Consider the following 26541-nt stretch of genomic DNA (forward strand, 5'->3'; position numbering starts at 1 on the left):
CAGGGAAGGATGCTGGGCTTCCCTATAGGCACGAGGCACCTGGAACCATGGCTACGGATTAGGCAGTATTTTATCTCCCTGCCCGTCTGCACTGAGCAAGATTACAGCATGCATCTTTATTGTTGAGCAGAAGACACCTGCAATGCCCTCTACTTCCTGTCCCTTAGACCGCTTTTTGCCTTCCCCTAGTTGCTATATACGGTCTGTAACAGTTTAACATTCATTTGGATGTGGAGGGAAGATCCGGATGTCTACTAAAGCCTGCATCCCTCATTATTCTCAGGTGGAAAATTGGAAACTAACAAGAATGCATAAGAATAAAATCCAAACTCCCAGCCATGACCCTGGCCTGCCTCTGTTTACCTCTGCAGACTTATCTCATGTCTCTCTCACCCCTGCTCCCTGTGCATGAGCTGCAGGGGCCTTCTGAGAGTTCTTGGAAAACACCATCATCACAATGTGCAATTATCCTAATTACTTGCTTGCTTACTTGTCTTTGAATTCTCCTTCCCCTTCAGCTCCTTAAGGAAACTCACAGGTCTGCCTTGGGCGCCACCTGGACTCGCTACACACTGGAATCAACACTCAGTAAGTAACCTCCCAGAACGAGAGCAAAGATGGCAGAAGCGTGGCAGTGACGCACTCGCTACTCACCAGACCTGGTTTCCCTCCCCTCTCCTTCCTGAGTCTATGGTTAGAACATGTTTCCCAGCCTCCCTTGCAGTTGGCTGTGGCTAAGCAACCAAGTGCTGGCTGATGGGATGTGAGTGGAAGCCAAATCCACACTTCTAGGCCTGGGCAAGGGAACCTCCCACCACACAGTCTTTCAAGCTCCCTCATCTTGACAAGCATGGCAGTCCTGGAAGACATTTGTTGAGCTACAAGATGGAAGGAGTTCGAGTTCCTGAGTCACCACCTGGAGGACAGCCATGGGCTGTTCAGTAACCTCTGTTCAAGGTTCACATATGCGAGAAGCCAATTTCTATCAGAACGTTATATATATTTGGGGATTATTTGTTCCAGCAGCTAATACTTAACTAATGCAAATATCAAGCTGATTTGTCACTTCTTGATTGACACTGTGCCTCTTGAATTCTTATCTAAAGATGCAGGTATCACAGTGATACAGGGGTGGGGGTCAGATGGACTGTGAGAAGACTGCTCAACATTCTACTGGGACAGGGGTGTCTTCAGACCCATGTCATCATGAAACTACGTGCCCAGGCTTGAAGCGCTGCATTTCCTGACTTCTGCTGACTCATTGTGAGTAGATGACGGAGTTATCTCAGCCCTGCTTGTGGCTGACCCCGGAAGGACACTGCTACACAGAGCGGGGACCTGGCACCATGGCCTTGTGAGTCCTGGTTTTCTGGTGGCCCATTTCCTGGCTTGACTTCCTGACTTCATGGCCTCAGTCACTGGTTTTAACATGTACTTTTTATTTTTACCAAATGCAATTTGGAGTCTGCAGGGAACGTGGGGCTTCTTTGCAGGGTCCTGGGAACCACAGGGACATTCCATTCATAACCCTCCTCATACAATTCCAGAAACTTGGATCTCAGAGTTGGGAAGGACTTTAAGAGTTTCCGAGCCAGATCTTCCACTTTTGCTCCATAGCCTCCTGTGGACGCACCATCTGGCCTCTGGGGACCAATCTCAATACAAAAGGTCCACCCCAATCAACACATCCCCCTACTGCAGGCCTCTTGGGGGTCCCTGTGATACTCCCATTAGCTCTGCTTCTTCATCCATGGCCCTTCAGGAACACACCCTGACCCTCATGACTGTCCAGAAGCTCTCCCACCTTCCAGACCCCAGAGACTTTCACACTACTGTTTCCAACCTGACTTCTGTGCAGGGGCACCAGCGACCCCCAAGGAGGGCTCAGCCCTGAGCCTCCACCCCCACCCTCCCTGTTCCAGTCCAGTAGCCTCATTCATCAGTTCATTTCCTTGATGCAAAACTGTGATGCGCAGACCCTGCCCATGCTTTTCCTATCACCTCAAGCAGTAGATCTCTATCACCAGGGCCCACTGGATGTAGAAGCCAGACAACAAACAGGATATTGCATTACAGACGCTGCCGCTCAGATATCTGATACTGGTTTGGTGGCGGGGCTGCACTGGGGAGATGGCTCACTGTCTCCCCAGCATCAAAGTCCTTCAGGTTGACACCAGCCCTTGCTGCTCCCTTGACTCTATGGAGCCTTGGCTTCTGCTGGCTGGAGCTGCTGGGCTGGTCTGATGTGGCAGAGAGAGCGGGAACTCTGGGGGGTCTGAAAGACTCAGGGTCAAGTCTCAAGACTGGCCCTAACTAGTGGTGAGACCCTGGACAAGTTACTCAGTCTCCGGGGCCTCATTTTGCTTCTTGTAAAGTGAGAGAGCCCGTGCTGTGTCCTGCTAGGTCTCCACGATGATTAAATGTGACTGTCCAGCCTGGGCACCAGCACCATACCAGACACGCAGGGAGCCTGATCCGCCGCTGTGATTACGTCAGCGCGTGTAGGGAGGGCGGACACAGCTTTCATTCAGTTCTCAGTGGTCTGTGATCTGCTGTCCTGGCCTAAAGGAGACTCAAAAGCAAAATTCTGCACAGGGGATGTTTAGATTTCCGCTGCCAACTATGACCTGGCTACCCATTCCTTTTGACCAGAGTCATGGGGTGCAACTCTCCCACTGCCAAAGCTCAGAGCCAAGTTAGCAGGGACTGGGCCCGTGAGCACCAGACACACACAGTGACAGCCATCCTGGGCCCCTCTGAGGGCGGTTCTAGAGGCCCACCTCATAGTCAGACGCAGGTTCAGCTAGAACTTGGGGCTGGAAGGAACAGCAGTAACAATGAAAATAATCCTTTACACTAATCCTAAGTACCCACTATGACCAGGGATGGTCCAAGTATTTCCCCTAGGTTATCTGATTACTCTTCGTTTTAGCAACCTGCCAGCAGGCCGCTGCATCCCCTGTGAGCTCAGGTGAGGGCAGCCTTTCTTCCGGGAGGGGGCAGATGGCTTTGTCTGGGTCCTGGATAGAGGGTTCTGTGGAATGAACCATCTGAGCTCTTCTCACATCTGCTAGTTCTTTCAGTGGACATCTGCAGAGCGAAGGCCACGCCCCGGGCCAGGTGTGCGCGCGTTTTCTTTAGGAAACTATGAGGATGGGGAGGGAGCACCGCTGGAGGGGGCCGCAGCTGCGCGGCAGGCCCAGACCCTCGAGGTCAGCCCAGCTGAGACTGTGCGTGTCCCGAGAGAAGTGCAAGGGATGTCAGTAGTCAGTTCCAAGGCTCTGTGGCTAAACGACGTCTCAGCCATGCTAGATGCTGGACAAGGTTCTTTCACAGGCATACTGTACATACGTTAACATGTCTGGAAAATCTGCGGGACTTCCTGCGGGGACAGGACTCAGAGGGCAAGTGCCCCTCACTCTTCTCAGGAAAGCTGCGGAAACTTCTCTGGGAAATGCTTCTCTGCATTTTATTTCTAAAACTTTCACTGCTCTCTGGCAATGTGCAGAAGCCTCTTGGTTAGCCTGGGGCAGGGGTTCTCCACCCTGACTTCATATTTGAACCACTGAAGGAAACTTACAACCCAAGATGCGTTCCCCCCACCACAACTCATTAACTCAGAATCTCCCAGGGGGACAGGACTGCCAGGGGGCTGCCGAGCAGCTGGGTTTTGGAAAAGCTCCCTGGGGATTCTGCACCATCGAGACAGAGAACCAGTGGTCCAGGCAACACCCTCATTTCCTCTCCTCAGGTCCTCACCAGCTCACAAACTAGGAACTTCCCCTCCCTCTGAAGCACTGGAAGAACCTCCCCTCCAGCTTTCCCTCTGCTCTGCCCAAGAGGAACTCTCCTTCCTGACGAGATGGCAAACATCTGAGCTCCACGGCAAATGTCTGAGCTCCACGAACTGCATTTCTCTGGAGATGAGCTAATGTGCTCAGCCTCTCCTCCCATTTAGGAGTCTAGCTAGTGCCTCCACTGAAATCTGTAAACCAGATGAAGGACATGGCCCAGGCTTTCCTCAGGCTGCAGAGATGGGTGCCCCATCCCTGACAGTCCCGTAAATGAGGAGGGAAGCTTGCTGGAGCCCCTGCTGCTCCCCTCACAACAGGACAAGGCAGCTGCAAAGAGACACAGCTGAGTCTGAGCAGAGACCAAACCCCTGCGAACAGCATGAAACCATGACGCCTTTCCCAGTAGCAGCGTTCAGACTTTCCACGTCTCTTCCGGCAAGACGCTGGCCACGGGAAGCACACAGGTGCTCTGAAGCAGAGATTCCAGCGGGCACCTCCCTTTGAAGAGGGACTCGGAACCCCACATGTGCAGGCGTCACGGAGTCATCTCTCAGACACTCTACATCCCTGGGAAACCTCCCACGGCCACACGGGAGTCAGCCTTCAGGCAACACTGCCACAGTGCAGTGAGACTGCAGGCTCCAGAAAGCCCCTAACACATGGCCCGAGGCTCCACGACACCATGCGGAGTGAGTGTTCATTCTCATTGGGTCAGGTGGCTTCACTGAACCATGACATATCTAAGTGCCACGTGGGGTGTGGCAGCGGGCGTGTGTGCCCTTCCCGGGGCCAAGGACCGGTGACAGCCCTGCTGGAAGTCACACGCACTTACTTTTGACAAATCTGCAAAGAACAGGGACGTAACTACCCTCCAGGGTCCCAAAAGGGTTGGATGTCACCCCCAGGATCCCAGCTTTTGCCCCAAACGCAACGAGAAAGGGGGAAATGCTCCCCAGCCCAATGGGTCTACAGATACACAGCTGCCTAGGTCCCTCCTCCTCCCCAGGGCTGAGCCATGTCAGCTCCAGGAGGCAGGGACACCCAGAAAAGCAAAGATTCCACCATGAGGCAGAGGGCGGGAGTAGTGTGTATAACAGTTGGATGTTACCAGATCCCGGGCTTAATGTAAGGAAATAAAATCTCTTTTTGACCAAAAGAATAAAATGGGATGTAACTGAGAGAGCAAAGGCATCCCTCATTTTGGCAGGAAGATACTGGACGCCCAATTAAAATCAGAATTTCAGATAAACAAAAAACAATATTTTTAGTGTAAGTATATCCCAAATAGTACATGGGATGGGATATACTTATGATTAAAAAGTTCTTCGTTGTCCAAAATTCATCTTTAACTGAGCAGCCTGTATTTCTATGTGCTAAATCTGGCAGCGCCAGGCCGGTCCCCGTGTGTCCGAACACGAGCAGAGCTCACCTGATGGCTTCTGCAATCCGGGTGCTCTCCTTTCTCCGGTCACTGGACAACCGGCCGATCAGGTAGGAGTAGTCCAGGCCGCTGCAGAACACACTGCCCACGGCGCTGAGAAGCAGCAGCTTGCTGTCATCCGCGGCTGCGTTGCAGAGTGCACGCCGGACCTCCTTCATGATCTGCAGGTAGAGATGGATTTGGGGGGATGGTGAGTGTTCATCTGTAAACCGGGGGCCTTCAGACCTACGCCCACCCCTGGGTGTGGTGATGAGGAAATCTGCTCTGAACATAAGTCACATCCAGACCAAGCAAAGAAACACCAAGCCAGACTTAGCGCACCATCCCCATATCAGCACAGAACACTAAGGAGGTGCCAGCGGGGCCGCTGGCTGCAGACTCGGAAGCGTGGCTTGGAGCCATCTAATCCCTGGTCAATCTCTGTAAATCTTCTTCCAGTGTTTGTTTAGCCCATTTCGAGGTGTGGGAAAATATTCCCGCACACAGCCCAGGGGAGGCCTGGTTTAATTATACTCTTGCTTATCCTTAATTTGACTAAGATGCTCACACGGCTTGGAGAAGGCACATGGGAAGTGGGTTTTGGCATTAGACCCACAAAATTGTCAAAGTGTCGAGGAAAAGAACATTAAGCACAAATTCTGTATCCAGCTAAACCGTCATTCAAAGGCAGTGGTAAAGATTAGGCACTTTCTGTAGAAGAATGTTTTTACCACCCTCAGACCCTCACTGAAAGAACTAAAAGAGGATGCACTTCAAGAAGAAGAAAACTACATTCAGAAAGAAAAACTGACATGTAAAGAACAGCACCCAGCAAAGAAACGGGTGAATGTGTTAATAAATCAATATAAGAATTAACTATAAAAATCATCATACTGATAGTGGCTAACTGAGGGTGGGGGCTGAACCAGAGTCTCAAGGCAGAGACTACAGCCTTAAGCGATAACATCTGGGATGATTTGAGTTAGGACGCGCCAAGGTTATGTGTCTGGGAGTGGTGGCACAGAGGTCCTGATCACATGCAGGCTTCCCTATGTGTAAGTAACTTAAGGAAAACTTCTTAAAAGTTACATGAATGACAATGAATGGATGGGCATAAAATAAAGGAAGTTCAATCACTCAATCCAAGAAGGAAAATAAGACAAAGGCATGTAGGCATGTGCTTGCCTGAGTGGAGCTGACAGTCCAGTGGGGGAGACAGTAAGTGAATAGGCTTTTAAAGGATCATTATTAATTATTCAACAGGCAGAATCACAGGGTACAGTGGAGAAATTTTCTGAGAGTAGTGTTTTTCAAATGATCCTTTAAAAGACCCTCCCCCTTTTGTTAAGCAAGTGGAAGTGCCAGGGATTGAATCCGCTCATTTATACACAGTATTTTATTCCAAGCAAAACTCCTGCAAAGTAAGGAATGGTAACCAATCCTGCAGACGAAGCAAGGGACTCAGAGAAACAAAGTAAGATGTTCAAGGTCACCAGGAAGAGGTAGAACCACGATGCAAACCTCATCCTGACATACCTTCTCTTTCCACTACTGCATCCTGTAGGGTGCCTCAAATAAATGGGTGAATTTTCGCGGAAAAAAATAGGACTAGAGGTCAAACTGCATCACGAATCTCCGAGCCTGAGCTCTGCAAGGATGGGAAAAGCACTTCCCACCCTAACAGGGGATAAGCCGCAGACATTCATTTTGAACATCAGAAAAGCTAACAGGCCACTATCATGTGGGTCCTTTAATCCATCTGCCTCCAGAAATAGACACACTCTCACCTACGTATGAACTCTATTTCTCCGAGAGGCAAATAAAAGAAAGCCCTGCTATAAAGACGTGAGCTGCAGTTTTGCACGAGGCTCAGAGAGTAGCCTCCCCGTCTGAGGGCACGCACACTTGTCAATTAGCAAAGACAACGTCAAACCAACCGTCGTTTTTTTATGAGTTAAACGGAAAGTAAATTTGTGTTTTATTCATGCAACAAAACTGCAAATTACACTTAAAATTTAAAAAAACAGTTAGTATACCTTTCCTTTGCCTTTCTCGTCTTGATAATCTAATTTGGACTGATGGCTGAGGTTCTACCTTCTTGAAGGTCACCCCCTCCCCCCAATTTTCTAATGTAACTGGTTTGTTTAAAGGAAAAGGCTCTAAACCCATGCCTTTGCCTTCTTAGACAGAACTCACTTCACACAGGTAGCTACCTCTCCATGTCACTTGCTAGCCTGCAACAGAGCAGTCCCCCCAGTACAGGGCGTGCCTCTGTAACAAACGGAGCGAGACCACTGTGCATCTTAGAGTGCTGAATCTGTTCTTGAGATTCACTGCCCTTGTCATGCACCTGCCAGCCTCCACTTGCTCCTGTGTCAGTATCTGTTGGAGAAAGCACACTCTCCCCCGGCCACTTCTACCTTCTGTTCTGCCATGGGATGGAACCAAACAACCACATCCATTAATCATGGGTCTAAAAATGGAGCAGACCAGGGTCCCTTCCTCTCCTTCAACTTTTCCTGAAAGTGTGCAGACTTGTTAGTAGGTTATTGTGATTGTCCAACAGAATAGCCTAGGAGTGTGGACTCTCATGGTTGTGATGGAAACAGAAAGAAACACATGAGAGAGCTATTTAAGAATTAACTGGCTTGAGGACAGTGTGGATATGGCAGGTGTGACCAAGAGGGTGTGAGCTGTGACTCCTGCGCGTCTGGGGGGCCCCCGTGGGTGCTGGTGGTGGTACTGTTTGCTGAGGCTGAGAGCAACAAAGGAAACCAGGAACTGAGTGAGGGCCTGAGGGCCTCTCCTAACGGAAAAGTGGATGTGCTTTCAGCCACCAAGACTCGGGACAATCTGTTATGCTGGCTCTGCCCTTAAGGGGTATTTTCATTATTTTCCTGGTTCTTTCCTATATTCCAGATGGGAGAAATATCACAACACACCTGCTAGCCTCAGAATCTAGTTAATACACGCAGTAATGTATGAATCTGTGCCCAGGAGGCCAATCCAGCCAACGCCATATACACAACTAGAAAAAGAAATGCAATTACCACCGTGAAGGCGGCCTCATTCCAGTCCCCCTATGAACAAGCAAGGCTGGGTCTGCTGGTGGCCGTTATCTCTGTTTCATCTTAACAAGGACAGGATCCTTTATGTGCCAGGGACTCTGAGAGCCTCTTTGCAGACATTATCTCTAATCCCACAGGGAAGGTGCTGTAGAATTCCTACAAATGAGAAAGCTCAGAGAGGCAGAGTAATCCCAAGGTAACAGAAGAGGTAGACTGGAAGAGGCAGGATTCGAACCCAGGTCTGCTAGGCTCCAAACTCTGTATTCCTTCCCTAACACCATCTCTTCATTTCAGTAGGATCTTTCCTTCAGGGCTGCTTCACCCAGTTAGCCAGATTATCCACAGACTCAATCCACTTTGTTTGCTGAGAGAGCTGAAAACACCACGCCAATAACCGTTTCTCTATTTTCCTCCTGTTTTGTGACAGACAGACACCAATTAGGTATAAAACCCCTAACTAACCAAGCCCACATCTCAGAAGGTGAGAACCTGGGCCCCTTAGCAGTCAGATGCCACACGCTTCTATCAGGAGGAGACAATAGTTAACAGCCAAAGCTGCTCCAAAGAGACAGAATCAACCGGGAGACTTCACATTTATTCGGTTTCTCAAAGGAAAATATTGTGCCTTTTTAAAAGTAGTGAAGTAGAAAAAAAATCTCAGAAGAACTGGTCTCGGGTGAATGTTCCATGATGAGCTTAAAACAACAACGTTTCCAGGTGTAGAAACGTGGGAAGGGCCTTTCGGGTGAACCACGGGCCCTGGACTTCTCTGAACCCTACGCAGAGGTCTACACAGCAGAGACTCTCAGGATGGTTCTGAAGGCAGAGTGGGGAGAGGCCCCAAAACTTAGAAGAGGGGCAGCAAGCCACCACCAGCCCCACAAACTCCACAGGCTTTGGCCACTCTCTTCCCTCAAGGGTTAACAACCATTCTCAACCGTCCCCCCACAACCCCTGAAAAGAGCCATACTCTGTGTAAACCACGATGACAAGACACGTGACTGCAAGCGCAAGGACACAGTGCCTCCCACTCCACCCCACTTCCTGGGCCTCCCTGAGAGCCAAGTCATCTCCCAATCCCAACCTGGGTGGACGGCCGCTCCTTGACCGTGTCCCCGCCAAAAAACAGCCCTGTGTTCTGCCCTCCAGGTCGGCACTGCCACCGTGGAAACGGGAGTGCAGGATGTCGCGGGGACAGCAGTGCAGTGAGCTGTCCTCAGAGGGCCAGGCACTGCGCTGAGTGCCCGAGAGAAAGCAAGGGGGGCCACAGGCGGAGGGCCCTGTCCTCCTGAAGCCGCGTGACCTTAGCCTGTTCAGTTCTCGGGGCCTACGTCTTCTCATCTATAAGATGAGGATGTAATAACCTACATCAGAAGGGTACTGGGGGATGAAATGGGCTAAACAACAACTGCAGACAGTGAAGAGCCACTGCCAGCCGCACTGTGGTCGTTTTTGGCACTGACCACTCGGCGCCCTGCCAGGTGCGTCCAGGTGGAGGGATTGCGTGGGGGACTGTCTTCCCACATTCGCACCATTAACAGTTTCTTCCTTGCTCTCCGCTAAGTACCCCATCCTCTGAATGGTGCTATACTTAACTGCATTAAATGTTCAGTTTCCCTGTTCTATTCACCTAAGACCTAAGTAAGATTAGCGTTTTTAAAAGTAATATAGAAAAAAAGATAAACTGGACTTTATCAAAAATGTTTAAACTGTGTATAAAAGAATGCTACCTAGAAAGTAAAAAGATAACCCATGGAAAGCCAGTGCCCCACTGTGACTGCAGGAGAGGCGCCCCGCCCCGCCCCAGCCCCCTCACCTCGGGGGTCAGCGCGTTGTTGTCCGAGGTCTGGCTGGACAACAGGATGTGCGTGAAGCCCTCCTCCTTCCGCACCACGATGTCCCGGAAGCGGCAGTTGCTTTCATTCTGGCGGACGCTGTACCTGAGCCGCTTGTCGAACACGTAGTCCTTCTCCGCTTCCAGCTTTCTCTTCACTGGGCTGGGCAGGTTTAAGCCCCCGTTGGTCAGAGCAGAGCCTTCCAAAATCAGATAAACAAAGTGAGGAATGGACCGGGGACAGGCAGGCAAGTGAGGGATCTGAGGGGTGCTCAGATTTTCACGGAAAAGGTTGGACGTGGCCAGGACCCCCAGGCACCCGGTTCCGGGTGGTGAAGGGCCTGGGGCTTAACTGGCACATCTCTAAATCTGGCAAAGGACAAGAGGGCTCCCTGTGAAGGACCCCCTGTGCAATCCTGATTCCCTTTCCTACCCATTCACCTGGGAGCACCCAGCTTCTGCTCAAATGCCTTCAGCAATGGGGAACCCACTTACGGCCACAAAATGAACAAAACCCAAATAACTGCAGCTTTATTCACAATCACCAAAAACCAGAAGCAACCGATATGCCCTTTAATAGGTGAATGGATAAACTCTGGGTTCATTCATACAATGGAGTATTGTTTGGCAATAAAAAGAAATTCATTATCAAGCTATGAAAATACATGAACAAACATTAAATGCATACTACTTAGTGAAAGAAGCCAGTCTGCAAAGGCTACACATTACACAGCTCCAATTATATGACATTCTAGAAAAGACAAGAGTAGAGAAACAGTAAAAAGACAAGTGGCTGCCAGGGGTTCAGGTGGAGTGAGAGGAGGGTGGAATTGGTGAAGCAGAGGGGATTTTTTTTTTTAGGGAAGTGAAACTGCTCTGCATGAGACATTAAGCTTCTGTCGAAATCTGAAGAACTTTACAGCACAGATAGTGAACCTTAAAGTATGCAAATTTAAAAAAATTTATGACATTTGGAGGAATCCAAGGAGGAAATGCAGAATGTGATAAAAGAATCTAACTGTATGACAGGTGTATGAAACCAGCTCCCTGAAGGGGTCAGCAGAAAAGGTGCTGATCCGAGTAACTTTAGGGAAGAGTGGGGCTGTAAAACTAAAGGCAAAATAACCTGCACAGAAGCAGTGGACTCCGGTTGATAAAGTCGATTCCCACGGAGGTGTGTTAACAATTCTGACATTGTACATGTATGCAGGAGTTGAGCAATTACAGAAATGGACAGCACACGGGAGGAGGAAGGTTTCTCACTTTTGGAGCGGAGTTTGCAGATTAGCAAGGGGAGGAGGCTAGAATGACCCACATAGTCATGGATGAGCTTAACAGAGATACAGATGGTCACACACAGGAACACTCACAGGCCAGCGTGTATGCACAGGTTAGTATATACACACCAATGTCCATGCTCTGCCAGCCCAGAAGGCCCAGAATCTGACACGCCAATGGCAGTGAGCACACATGGAGCCCAGATCTTGGTTTTGGATACCATTCTCCATTAAGGGAACTAGGGCTCTCTAGAGAGACGGCTGATCCCAGGACTGGGGCAGGAAACGTGCAAGGTAGGCTTGTAGAGGTTGAAAGGAAGGAAGTACTAAAAAAAAAAAAAGATAATAAAAAATAACCTCCAACGTGATGGGGGCGTGTCAAAAGGACACAAGAGCCAGCTAGAAGAGCTCCTGATGGCCAAAGATGAAACAACTGGAACAACAGAATAAAGAAGTAAGTGTTACATTATAACTGAAAGCGTAAAATGAATATCCAAGAGTCCACAATGAGATAATTAAATGACTGGATAAATGAATGAGTGGGAGATAAGAGACAGATCTCCCATGGAGAATTCCAAATAGTTTACATAGATGCTCTGCCCTCAAGGTGTAGAACCTGACAGCTTTATGTGTGGGCTGCACGTGGTGACTTCCTTCCAAGCAGCGTGGGAAGTTGGGGGCGAGGGGGCAGGGTACCTGGCGGTGGAGAAACCTGACTGGAGCAGATGAAGAAGTCAAAGCCCTCTCAGCCAGGTGAGGAAGCCCAGCACCGACAGGGACAAGTCGCGGTGAGGGTGTGCACCCTGACACGATGTCAGGAGGCGACCACTGGACCTCCGGAGTTTCCCTCTCAAAACCCCACAACCTCCGTCTAATCATGAGAAAAACACCAGGCAAATCCAGATTGAAGGGCATTCTACAAAATACTTCATCAGTGCCCTTCAAACTGTGAAGGTCATCAAAACCCTGAAACGTCTGAGAAACTGTCACAGCCCCGAGGAGCCTGAGAAAACAGGAAGCCAAATCTGACCTGGGATCCTGGACCAGACTCTGGGACAGACATGAGGCAGAAATTAGGAAACCTGAATAAAGAACGGACTTCAGTTAAGTGGAACTAACTAACAAATGTGCTATACTCGGTGAAATATTAGCAACAATAGGAGAAGCTGAGTACGGAGCATACAGTCACTCTCTATATTATCTTTCCTGGAAATCTAACACTGTTTAGAAAGTCAAGTTTATTTTAAAGAATACATTTTACAATTAAGTTAACTTAAAAAAATAACACTTCTGAGGCCATCTGACATGCCAGCAGGTTTGAGAACCTGGACCAGTGGTTCTTACACCTGAGCATCATCTGCAGCATTTCCAGATCACCTGGAGAACTGGTACAACCCAGCCAGCTGTGTCCACCTCACGTTGCTGCCCCTGCTCCAGTGACCAGGCTTTGAGAACCAGGGTCTGGACAACCTCCAGGTGGACTCAGATTCTTAATTAGCACTGGTGGGTCTTGGAATCTCAAGAACAAAGCCAAAGGCGGAGACTAGGTAAGGCTTTCCTGGACCCCTCCCTGCATGCCCTGACCCCAACCAGAAGGGCGCCCAGCCCTAAAAGGCACAAAAGCAGCAGTGCCCGTGTCATCCAACAGACTCCGAGAAGCCTCCGCCTTGTGTACTTCTCTGTCACCCAAAGCAACTGGGCTTTGTCAGACACCACGATGCGGGTGTATGATTCAACCAACTCTGGAAAGTAAACGCAAGCACTTAATTAAAAGGCTTGTGTAAAGGGAGCTGTTTCTTCAGGGTCAACCTCAAAATTCTCAGCTCCTCAGATGGCTCCCCACCTGGAGCTGGCCGCGGGTTCCACGGCAGCCCAGGCAGAGCCGGGCCGTGGACCTGCCAGCTGAGGACAGCGGGTTACAGGAGCTGCTCTCAGTGGGTACCAGCTCTTTCCCGGGTGAAACGAGAAGCCCAGGACTTGAGAACATCAGTGCTTCTTTCCGGGGCGGGGAAAGGTCTGGCTAACCTCCTGCTGCTCCCCCAAGCAAGTCGAGGTGCTGGTTGACAATTACATACATTAAGAAGGAGGACCTGAGGGTTACCTTTTGCGAGCAGCACTGGACATGGCCTCTAAACTTCTCAACAGCCCTACAAAACAGCCGTTCTGAGTCCATTCTGAGTCCATACAGGAAAGAGAAAAACCGGCTGGAAGCCACAAAGCTTTTGAATCGCAGAGCCCAGATTAGAGCCAGCTACTTCTCATTTCATTCATTCATTCACTCAAAATCTCCTTATTTATCACATCCTGTGTGCCGGCTAGCATACCAGACGGTGACAGCCACTAAAAATCAGAGAAGGAAGGTTCGTGCGTTCCCAGAGCTTCCTGCAGGTGTGGGAGACGGAAGTAAACCAATAGTTAAAATAATTACAGACTGGAAAAGATAGGGTGATGCAATAAAGAATATTGGGGAGGGGGCATGTCTGTGAAGAAGCCCATCTGCACAAGGTGAAGCAGCCCCCGAGGGACCCCCCCCTGATTGAACAAACCATAAAACTATCTGAGCAGCACAGACCTGTTTCTCCCGTATCAGAACATGGGCTCCCATCTCCACTGGTGACTTGGGAGGGAGGAAGCGTCTGTGAGGGCCTGGATCTGCCTCCCATGAGGCTGCGTTAGGTGCCCTCTCTGGTCCTAACTCTGCCCTCGCACCCAGCTGCTCTCAAGGCCCCGCCCCTTCTGGGGCACCGCGCCTCCAGAGACACCCAGGAAGGCGCCACGGGAAACAGAACATGCTGGACAAACGGAAATTTTAGAACCCCAGCCCCGTGCTTGCTGACTGGGAGAGGCGAGGAAGCCACGTGGGCTCTTGAGTGTAGTACCCTGTAAGATGGGGTTAATTGTACCTACTTTTCAGGGCTGTTCTGAGCTAATTTAATTAAAGAACCGATACAAGATTAGCAAGGGTCAGGCTCATTCTAGGCATTTCAGAAATGTCAGCTGAAAGAAGACAAATCATTCCAGAAAAGAAGAATTAGCTGGGGAGTCCTTGTAGCCCTGCCCCTCCAAGGGCCACGGCTTGGGTGCAGACCCAGGTGAGAGACGGGGCATTGCAAGCAGAAGAGGGATCGACCACCCTGGTGAGCCCGAAAGCCAGAGTGAAACCTGATGGTGGACTCACGTCCAAACTCCCACACCCTTTCCTCCCAGGGCTGCAAGCTGGGGGTCCCACTAGCCACTCTGTGCCCCAGCTTCCCATGTGGGGAATAGGAGACACCACCCCTGCCTCTCAGGACAGTCAAGAAGTGAAGGAGGAGACATGTGCTGCATTTCTGGGACAAAGGAGACTCCCCCATCAAGCTGGTTTCCTTCCTTCCATTCCCTTTAGCCTTCTCACATTCCTTCCTTCGGAGTACAAAAGGGCTGTTTCCCCTGAGGAAGGCACCTCTGTTCCAGACATGCAGAAGGGACAGATAAAACACGGGGCTTGCAAATAACACCATCATCTCTGCGTGCGAGAGGTGCAACGTCTACACGAAGCACAGCAGGGGGTGGAAGCTGGGAGGGGTGCTCAGGAAGTGGACACGAGGACAGTAGAAAGGACGTCTCCCATGCGAGACGGGAGAAGGGATCTGGGCCCAGGGCTGGACGCCAAGGCAGAACAACAGTGACAACACCACATGCTGCCTGTGGCCAAGGCTTTATTGGGAGCTCTGGGCCAGGTGGAGGCAAACGCCACTGTTAGAGAGGGAGAAAGAGAAAGCAAAGCAAAACAAGCGTCCCTCTTGAAACGAGTCTGCATATCAAAACTCCAAAACAGGAAGACATCTTCTGCTTGGAAATTAAGCCAAGAAAATCACCGCTGGTGACATAAATTAGTCCAAATAAAACAAAATGAATATCATGAGACAATCTGCAAGAACTTTAAAGTAAGAATGTTTAGAATGTTCAAAGTGATAGATGTAAGAAAAACAGTCACTTAAAATAAACAAATTCTCAGACAAAAGCAGGCAGAAAGGAGAAGAGCACAGGGGTCAGGTAAAGAATGAATTAAAAAGCAAGTGACAAATAGGAAAAAAATTTGCATACCACAGACAAAAGATCCCCAAATTGTAATGAAATTCTAAAGAGCGAGGACAAAAAGACCAAAATTCCTCCAGGAAAAACATGGACAGAAGATATGGACATATAATGTGCAAGTATTATATAAAAATAGCCCTTAAGTATAAGAAAATATTTCAACTTCACTCAAAAGAATAATGCAAACTAAAACTCATAGCAAAGAAATAAAAATTATAACTACACTGAGATACCATTTCTTATCCATTCACTTGGCAAAAGTTCAGAATCTTGACAAGATACCCTTCTAAAGAGGATGTGGGGAGCTGGGCATTCTCTTAACTGTGGGTGGAATGCAAAATGGTACAACTTCCATGGAAGGGAATTTGGCAATATGTGTACAAAACTGTTCATGTGCTTACTCTCAGCTCAGCAATCTCACTTCTGGAAAAGGAACATGAAAATATACCAAAAAAATACGCACACATATATTTATACACACACACACACACACACACACACACACACACAAATTTATATACACACGTAAGATTATTCCTTACAACATTATTCACAATTCAAAATATTGTAACTACCTAAATATGCAAGCTTAGATTGAAGAAATAAACTATGGTGCATCCACACAATGGAATACTGTGCAGCCATAAAAAGAATGAGAACTATTTCAATGAACAAATGAGTGATTTCCAAAACATACCAAGTGAAGAGAGGCAAGGTGCAGAAGTATTTTACCTTTAGTGTAAGAAAGAAGGGGATAGATAAATATGCTTATTTTTGCAAAAAAAAAAAAAGAGGAAAAATAAATCAGAAGACAATAAGACTGGTTACCTACAGCGGTTGGCAGGGAGAATAGAGCAGAAGAAATGCGGAAGGAGTGATACTTCTCTGAGTACAGCTGACCCTTGAACAACGCAGGCGTTAGGGATGCCAACCCCATGCAGTCAAAAATCTGCATGGAACTTTACAGTTAGTCCTTCGTATCCACAGATTCAACCAACCATGGATCATGTACAGATTTACTGAAGGTGGAGATAATGAATACAAATCACTTTTGAACTCAGTGTAATGAATAATATAACCTCAAACTTGAATTCTTCTCAGTGGGTTTGCTTTTCATAATGGTAAGGGTGGAGCAATTCTAAAATTATTTCATGAGCAGTATACAGTGAGCAAATGAGTGTGCCATGTTATGAAGAGACAGGGCTCTTCCTATGGAAAAAGGGACATACAAATATGAAATATGGGAAGGCAAGGAAGAATTCAGTGGGATTAGAATGAAACTGGAGGTATCAGTATGAACTGATGATTTTTAAAATTATATTTCCTAGCTCTGTTAGCTGAAAGGGCTTGGAAGAAATAAAGCTCTAATAGCAATGAGCACACTTAGATCCCAGATATTAGCTCCTAAATTCCAATCCCCACTAAAATGAGCCAGGGCTTCCCAGAGAATTGGCTCCTTCCAGGGCTGGGACAGGCAAGACACAAATTGGGCTAGAAAATCTTATTGTACCTGGAAGTAAGGAAGTGATCAAAAGTATAACCAGTCATGTCAAAAGGACATATGAGGCAGTGTCAAGGGCTCCCTCTGGCCAAATTTAGGACAATTGGAACATAAAAATAAATAAGGGGCAGTACTGGATTATAAACCATTGCATAAAATAATCTTCAAGTCTGTATTGATGATATGTAGGTAGGTAGGTAGGGAGATAGACAGATAGATAGATAGATAAGAGAGGGAGAGAAGGAGGGAGAGAGGAAAAGAGGGTATGGGTGGGTAAGACAGAAGAAATAACATCATATCAAGTATTCAGTGGAGATGAATAACTTGAATCTAATCTTGAGGAAACATACGGCAAACTCAAAGTGAGGAACACTCTGTAAAATAACTGGACTTTAGTCTTAAAAAATGCCAGTGTGAGTGAAGACAATGGAAGACCAAGGAACTGCTCCTGAATAAACAGAACATGACAATTAAAGTCAGCATGGATTCTGGACTGGTTTCTATACAGGAGGAAAAAAAATAATCTAAAGAACATTATTGGGATAATAGGAAAAAATGGAATATGAACCAAAGATTAGATAAAAGTACTGTATCAATGCTAAATCTCTTGAATTTCATAACTGCACTATGTTGACTTAAGAGGAAATCCTTTTTCTGAGAAAATACCAATACTAAATATTACTGGGCAAAGAGGCATGATGTTTGCAGTCTACACTCAAATGGTTTAGGAAAAGAATAATAATTTGTACATAATCTCTACAATCATTTGTATACATGTTCTAAGTGTATACATATGTGTATACATATGTATTTACATATGTATGTATTTACATAAACATATGTATACACACACTACACATACAGAGAAAGAGAGAGCAAACATGGTAAAATGTTAAAAACCGGTAAATCGCAAAAGGGATTATTTACAATGTTTGCTGTAAGTTTGAAATTATTTCAAAAGTAAAAGTTAAATACATTTAAAATATACATATTCTGCAAATAAGAATCAAATTAAAATTCCATACAAGGAATACCTCTAGGAAAGGAATACTTGAAGAGATAACAGCTAAATATTTTCAAATATAAAACAAAAAAAAAAGTTCTTAGACTCAAAGAGCACTTTCTGTATGAAGCAGAATAAACAGACAAATAACAACGAAACTTCAGAATGTCCTAGGCAAAGAAAAGATCTTAAAGTACATCACGGAAAGAAAAACCACATTCTCAAAAAAGGACTAACAGGCTGATAGCAAAAGCAGTAACAGAGGCCTGAAAAACATGAAGCATCATCAAAATGCTGGGAGAAAATAATTATCAACCAAGAATTTCATACCCAGCTAAAACCGTATTTAAAGGACCAACTAAATGAGCATTTTCAGATACCCCAAAGTAAGAGAGTTTATCGACCACCAACTCTAAAAGAAGTATAAAGAGAAACTTCAGCTAATCAAGAAGTTAACTCATAGGAGGACAAGACATAAAAGAAACACAGCTGATTTTTATAAATTTAGTAAATGTACTTATGGGCTACAAGAATAATGAAAATAGTTTTTGGTGTTTAATAGCATTGGGTGGACAAAACAAAAACAAGATGCTCATTGAGAAGTTAAAATCAAGAGGGGTCCTCCTTGCTATATCAATAGGAGGACATCATTATCTGCTAGAAAAAATTTATAGTTAAGTACCTATGCTAAAATTTAAGAATACAAATACAATCTGTGGCTAGCTTCCAAGTCAGCCCAGAGAAAGGGAATACACAAAATGTATCAACTCAATTAAAAAGTATGAAAAGGGCAGGGGATGGGAATGGGAGCAGGAGCAGAGAAACAAAACGATGAAATGAAAATGCGAAATAAAATAAGAGAAAAATCCAAATATATTAATAATCACATTAATTTGTGAGCAGGTTAGATTCATATATTAAAAGATAGAGATGAGTAGATTAGAGAAAAGAATAAAGAACCCAGGTGTGTGGAAAATTCCCTAAGGAGAGACTCTTAAAGACTGAAAAAGGCATCTCAACTCAGCTAAAGGGGGAAGGAAACCTGCCCAATCACCTGAGAAATGGCGGGATGACTCCAAGAGTGTCAATAAATGGTGCACGGTTGTCACCAGGCAGCATGAAGAGGTGCGTCAGGAAGTGCACTGCAGTTTGTAAGATCCACAAAGAAAAAGAGTAACCTGCTATCTGACAGATAAGGGAGAAGCTGCCCCAGGACGAGGGGTGAGCTTTCTGGGAGGGTAGAGGGTACAGGTCTGGGGGAGGCCACAGAGAACTGGACAGACCGCAGGACACGGCTACACGCAGCATCAGCCACTCCAGGCAGGGCTCAGGGTCCATGCCCCCGATCTCCACCAGGAACACATCTAGCCCCAGCACTGAAGAGTACCAAGCTTGCTCCAGACAAGGAGGAAGGAGTTTAGACGGATCACCAAAGGATGCTACTGCCAGATGAGGGGGTGCTCTCTGTGCTGTTTCATGCTTAGTCCTCCTTGGGATCCAGGGCAGCTCTTTGATTACCACGGGCGGCTGGGCCAGCAGTGATCTACACCTGTCCGGAACAATCTGAGATGGAAACTTCCAGGATCAGTGCAGCAGCATCCTCAAAGTCTTTTCTCTTGATTGCTCACTGACTGCAATTTTGGTGAGTGCTTATTATGTGATTCATGGCCTACCTCATCCAATCCTAAGAAGAACTTGGTAAGACATTGTTTAGTCCCCATTTTACAGGTGAGAAAAAGCAAAACCCAAGGTCATGCCACTAGGAAGTGCCAGAATAGAGTTCAAACTCCACGTATCTTGACTTCAAACTTGAAGCTTGACTCAGCAACAAGACTCTGAAACCAAACACTGGTCTCGGGTCCGCTTGCTGGTGCTAGCTCTGAAGGATGTTCTGCTTTTCTTCCTGAGAGCCCAGTGATTGATGAACAAAAGCAGGAAAGAAAATCTGGGTGCTACACGTGGTTCCAGTGTCACGTGGAGCTGTTTCCAAGACGAACTCATTTCACTCCTTTACCATCATCTATGCACCTGCCTGATGCCTCTACCTAACTGCAGGCTCGTTGGGGACAAGCTTGAGAGTCACTCACCTTCGTATCAGTAGGGCTGATCACAGTGCCTAGAAGACAGCCCTGCTGAACAGAATGTTCATCAAGTGAATGTATGAGCGAGAAACAAATGGAGGAAACATCAGAGCAGCCTCGTCACACCACACACCAACCTCATATCTCATGCTCCCGATAGTGGGACATGCTCCCTATTCATCTCTCTGCTTGTCGGTCACACTTTCAAACCTTGGTATCAGTCGCGTACACGGATACATTTGTTTTCTGAAATCAGGTTGCTCTCACACCTAGGTGACTAACTCGTACTTGCATCACACCTGGCCCTTCTGCTTCACAACAGCTGAGTGAGATCTCACCTCTCCAAGAGGCCCAGGGAGAGAACACGGTGTGAGCGCTATGAAGTTTCCTTCCCTTGCAAAGAAAATAGTAACACCTTTTTGGTGTGTGAGCCATCAGGACACCGGAAGAAGACGTCTCAAGACCAGAGTCTTTCTCGCTCCTGAAGGAGAGAATGCCCTCCCTTCCTTGCCCACCTGATAAAGCTCTCCTCATCCTACTCAAAGCAGCTCTACTGTTACCTGCTTAGGAGGTCTTCCAGAGCAGCTCATCCCTCTTCTTGTGGCTGTTGGTACATTCTTCGTTTTTTTTTTTACAGCCTTCACCACACCTCCCTCCATCCATTCAGCACGCAACTAACGAGTTACCTACGACAGACCTGGCTCCTGGGATACACTGATGGGTGGAAACAGAGATGGACCCTGTGCTTAAAAGCTTACAGTCTGGTTCAACGCCACCCAAGAGAATCCCCCTGCAACGACGGAAATGTTTGGTATCTGCACTGCCCAACAGAGCAGCCAACAGCCACATATGGCTATTGAAATTTAACAATTCTGTCTAATGTTAATGAACTGAAATCTGACTTTCACCACGTGTGGCTGTAGCTGCCATACTGGACAGAGAAGGTAATCATACTGCAGGATAATTCTGTTGTGTACTGTGCAAATTCTGCCATAGCCTCTGGAATGTCTGGCTCCCTCCTCACCAGCACACAGATTCTGTAAAGGCGAGGGCTGTGTTAGCCATTCCTGCATTTTCAGAACCAGTGTAGCCCCGCACACAGAAGGGCCCCGTCCCTGCTGACTAAATGAAGGGGTAGATAAATGAGTCCGTGCTAGACACACGGCAGAGGACCTACAGAACTTTCTATCTCCTGACTGAAAACAGGAGAGCGCGAGCGAGAGGCTGGAAAGCAGGGCAAGGAGCCTGCGACAGGTCTGCTGCTGGCCCCGTGAAATGGTGCCCACATTTTCCCGTCGGTCAGGCATTTCCGTTCGGGTCCTTTCTCCCAGCATCCCAGTCACAACTACCATCTTGGGAAGCAGACATGATTCCCAGAGAGAAGAGAGGGCTGGGAGCACCTGGAGGGCAATTCACACCGGTGCACCTTCGGATGCAGATTGTGGAGAGGGTTGGGCAGACAGAAGGCTTAAAATAAACAGAGGAGAAGACGAATCAGTTCTGTAGTTGAGGGAAACCATCCCTTGGTTGACTGCAGGGTAAGGGTTTTCCAGCTGCAGTTCTGAGAAAAGAAAGTGATAGTTCTTGTGCAAGAGAACCATTTCCTGGTCTGTGGTTGACTCACCAAAGATCCCTAAAGCGTTGTGGACCATTCAGATGGGGCACTGAGAGGGGCCCAAGTAAGAGGGGCCAAAGTTCACGTGCCAACCCCTTTCTGTCTGAGTGCATCCGAAGCAACAAGGTGCTCCCAGCAGACTCAGCAGGTGGGGACCGCAGCTACTTTCCACAGATGCGGGGCTGGGGGTCAGGTTCTTCAGAGGTGGGGAGAGGGGGCTGACCCTCCTATCACTCCACCCACTCATGTCATGAGAGTTCACAGGGTCCACCGTGCACCTAGACTCAGCACTTGTACCATTATGTCTTGGCTGGTCCATGTCCCAGCCCCTAACTGTCACCATGTACAGAATCCTGATCTCAAGGCTGAATTCAACAGCAAAGTTCAAATTTAAAAGTACATTAAAAAAACAAAACAAAACAAAAAAACCTCCCTTAGCTAGGTTAGCCACCATCTGGCATGTTATAATCAGACCCGATAAAATCCATACACCAGGAACTTCAAGAAAGCTTAGGCTCCCAGATCACTTAGAACTGCTGAGAGTGATGTCATACCTCTCACGATGTCGACTGTCAGTCATCCAGATGTTTTAAACAGTAGAGCATGAATTCAAAATGCCAAATAAGATGATCAAAAAGAACTTTTTCAACAGGTCAAATCATGTCTCCTGTGTTTAAAAAGCCCCAAGGCCACACTGATCCTCAAAGCACTGTTAGACCAGAATCCTGGAATCTTGCAAGAGATTCCCCAGGGTCTCCAGCGTGACTCCACTGCAGAGTCGGTTCTCACCTGTTCTTGTCATGGCTCTGTCCACAAACTCTACCTTCTGGTCTCACCTATTTTCCACCCTCAACTCCCACTCCTGTCCCATAAACATCCTCATTTCTAGGACAAGGTGAAGTTCTCTGAAACTCTTTGTGCCTTCCTGCTTCCGGGCTATCATCAGCTGTCCCCTTGGCCCCGAACAGCACACCTGTCCCCCTTCATGCTGCGAATCCTTGGGGCCACCTGAAATGCTTGTCTTCCAGGCAGCCAGCTCTTCCTTCCCAGGTGCCTGGGGTAGCCGCCCCCTGGAGACCCCGTGGTGGCCCGGCCCGGCCCTTCCTGAGTCCTGCGCACTCAGCTTTGCAGCTGGCCACGTGGGAGCATTTGATCCCTTAATCAGTTTAATGAGTTCCATGGAAGATGAGGCTTGTCATCTCTAATCCCCAGTTCCCAGCACGCAGTGGGTGCAAAGTGAACGCCTCTTTAACTGCATGGTAGAAAAAAAAAATAATGATCTCAGAAAGCTAAGGGGGAAAGTGGGTTTTGAACTTTGAGGTAGCTCTCTTCTGTGCTTACAGACGACCCCACCCCTCAAGAAGCCGAAGGACAGCAGTTTAGAACACAGGTCTGGAGCAGACCCAGTAGATCTGAACCCTGGAGCTGCCACCTACCCGCGGGAAGGATCACAGGCAAGTTACTTCACCTCCATATACCTCAGCTCCCTCATCTGTAAAACAAGGAGAGAAACACACCCCACCTCCTGCATTAAATTAGTTACTACGTACATGCTGCTTAGAATGGGGCGTGGCTTATAGCACAGGCTCAGCAGACAAACGCTGGCTATTCTGGTACAGAAATCGCCAGCTTATTTGTCTTTTCCCTATTGATTCGTTTCTTCCCTAAACTGTGAGCACTTGTCTTATTCATCAATATACACCCAGAACAAGGCACACAGTGACCCCCTTCTAGTACGTAGGGCTGGCTCTTAGCAGTCACGAGATGCTTAATGAAGAAAGCACAAATACAGTCTACTGATGGCGTCTGAGTTAAATGGTACACGTTTCCTACAAATATTCTTCACAAAATGCAGTTCCTACTGTCCAGAACGTTCCTCCTCCTCCCTTCCGCTTGACTAAACTCTACGCAGCCTTCAGGTCTCAGATTTGACGCCCTCCTGCCTGGAAGTCCTGTCTCTAACCTCCTAATTCCAGTGGGTTCCTCACCCACACCAAGTGCCCCACACCATGGTGTGCTGCAATGCTGAGCTACCTCCTTGGGTTTTCCCACAAGAGTGTGAGCTGGGTGAGGACAGCAACCATCTCTCCTCACAGTTGTCGCCTCAGTGCCCGACCCCGTGCCTGGCACACACAGGGGCCAGGTGTTTCTCTCACCACCAAGTCATGCTAGGAGTTGCTGGTAGGAAGCCAGGTCAGCAGTGCGACATCTTATTTAAACTCTGGGAACTCAGAAGAGATCCATTTCCCTCCAGTGTGGAGAAGCGGGAGAGGACTGGAGAAAGAGGCTGATGGTGGGAAAACCTTGGCACTACAGTACAGAAGAAGGAAAGAACACACTTGGAGACAGGAACCTCCCACCCAGTATCACTGCTGCCAAGATGGTGGTGGAACACTGGACTCTGACTTCCATGAGGACACAAGGGACAGGGTCAGTCATCCCACTACCCAGAAGTGGGGCCTCTGGAACTCATCTTGCTGGTTTACATAAAGGGAATGAAAATTAACACCTTAGTGTCAATGAGAAAGCAACAAGGCACACGGCAGGAGGCAGGAAAGCATGCCTTTGAGTAGAGGGAGAGGCTCTGTTGGAGGAAGAGAAGTGCACGTCCCCTGGCACTGACCATGACTCACCACTTTAGCCTTCGCTGTCATATTCACTCCCATGGCACCGAGGTGCAAACCGAGGCTCCGAAGCTGGGAAGACTTGCCCAGAGTCACTGACTCAGCAAGAGGCAGTCTGTACTTGAACTCACAGACCCTCTGTCTCCAAAGCCCCATGCTCACCCATTCCATTTCTTCCTCCCCACGCTGCCTCCAAAATTCACAGCGAGTTTAAAGGAGAAATATTAAAGTCCTTTCTGTACCTGGGACCTCTATTAAGAAGTCCACTGCGTTTTCTCTTCCACGGGGAAGGACAACACAACATACAGAAAATGTGACCCAAATCAAATGCGCTCTGCTGGAAGGGACATGCAGCGCCCTTGACGGAGGGCAGGGCGGGGTCTGAGCCCAGGTGCTTCATTAAGAGCCGGAGAGACTGCGTGAATATTAAGGGAGGAGAAAAGCGCGCAGCAAGCAAGGCTGTCAGATGGTGAAAACAACTGTCAGACAAGACACGGGAAAGGGAATCCTTCAGCTGCTGTTAAAGCCCTGACAAAACATCAGCTCTCCGTGACGCTTCCTGGGAGCAGGAGCGTGACGTGAGAGCGCGAGGCAGCCGGGGTGCGCGGTGCTGCGGGGATGGGCGGCGGGGGGCTCACGGGGCTCAGGACCCAAACTTCCTTTCTGCTTCCCCCGACTCGCCCATTCATTCATTCATTCACCCCCTCACTGGGCAGGTATTCTTAAGCACCTCCCATGTGCCCAGCAGTGTTGGGTGTTGGAGATCCAGCTGGGAGCAAAACTAGAAACCATCCCTGCCCTCGCAGAGCTGACACCCCAGCGAGGGAGGCAGAGATTAAAGTAACCAGGTTGTGACCATTACAAACCCAGGCACATGCTCCATGAGGAAACACGGTTCTAGATGTGCAAACAAACGGGAAGCTGACCTACCCTGGGAGTCAGGGATGTTGCCATGGGGGAACTGCTGCAGAGTGAGTCATGAAGGATGAGCAGGGGTGACCTGCCTACCTGAGGGCTGGCAGGGAGGGGAACACATATGCATGGGGAATGACGCAAGGCAGGCCATGACGGGGAGGCTTCACTGGCCTGGAGAGTGTGGGCTGCATAAAGGACTTCCTCTGGTTCTTCCAGAAAGAGTCCACATGCCCTCCTATTGCAGGCTCCATCTATCTGGTTCTTAAGCCAACCCTGCCACACAGGGAATGCCCTGGAGCTCCAGCCTCCCCAGCAGGGTGGTCTGGGATGGCTGGGCTGCCGTGTTCTTTGTGATGCAGAATCAGGTACTCACATGCTAGTCCTCAGTTCTCTGCTTCTGCTGTCATCATCTCCCACCATCCCTGCCTTTTTTCTCACTCATTCTACCAGCCTCAGCTTGTGCATCACCTCCTCCAAGAAGCCCTCTCCTAACTCCCTTCCCAAGCTGGCTTAGGCACCTCTGCTTAGCGCCTCCTCAGTAATCTTCTGTGTCTCCCCATCACCCTATATGGTACCGCAGCTGTTTGTCTCAGCAGCTCCTCATGTCCAGCGGTCACTCGAGGAGTCTATTGGTTCAGGGATTGATAAGTAAAATATGTAAAGTGCTCCAAAAAGCAAACATGAAAATACAAAGATCCAATTAGAAAAACTGGCAAAGGACTGAAATAACATTAGCTAATATTTATCAAATGTCTACCATGTGCCAGGTAATAGTCTAAGGACAAATGTGTACAAATGAATTCACTTATCCTTTACCCTAACCCCAGGAGGTATGGTTATCTCTCCATCTGTACTTTATGAATGAAGAGCACAGCCCAGAGAGGCTAAGCCATGTGCCCAAAGCCACGTGGCCGAATGTCCCTGTCCACTCACCACACTGAGTGTCACCCTCTGCTGTACTTGGCGTGACTGTGTTCGTGCTGCTCCCAGGGACAGAAACACAGGCAGCAGGAACATAAGAAGACGCTCACCCTCATTTGTAAACTAAAATCAACACAACAGGGCTTGGAAAAGCGTGACAAATACTGGCAACAGCCAGAGCTGGCAGGACCATGTGGTTCTGGAGGCGGCCTCAGCACCCATCAGAGAGAGGACAGTGAGGTCCCTGCACACTGTCAAATCCTGGGCAGCCAGAAAGGGGGAAGGAGACCCACCTGCCCGACACAGGTGGATTTTTACATTTAAAACAAGATGTTCTCACAACCTCTGGTCTTCACTCAGATGCCACCTTCTAGTGAGACCTTGGCCTCTTACACGTGTGAGTGTGTCTCC

General features: G+C 48.1%; 1 protein-coding gene across 1 annotated transcript in view; it reads right to left on the bottom strand.

The window, feature by feature from the left end:
- Positions 1-26541, bottom strand: part of CDYL2 (chromodomain Y like 2) — a 149707-nt gene that overhangs the window by 12154 nt on the left and 111012 nt on the right. The window contains exons 3-4 of the mRNA XM_072967787.1: positions 10099-10316; positions 5224-5396 (exon numbers count right to left, since the gene is read on the bottom strand). Coding sequence (XP_072823888.1) covers positions 5224-5396; positions 10099-10316 — 391 coding nt within the window. The remainder of the gene's footprint in view (positions 1-5223; positions 5397-10098; positions 10317-26541) is intronic.

This window comes from Vicugna pacos, chromosome 9, assembly GCF_048564905.1.
Source record: "Vicugna pacos chromosome 9, VicPac4, whole genome shotgun sequence".
Lineage (NCBI taxonomy): Eukaryota > Metazoa > Chordata > Mammalia > Artiodactyla > Camelidae > Vicugna > Vicugna pacos.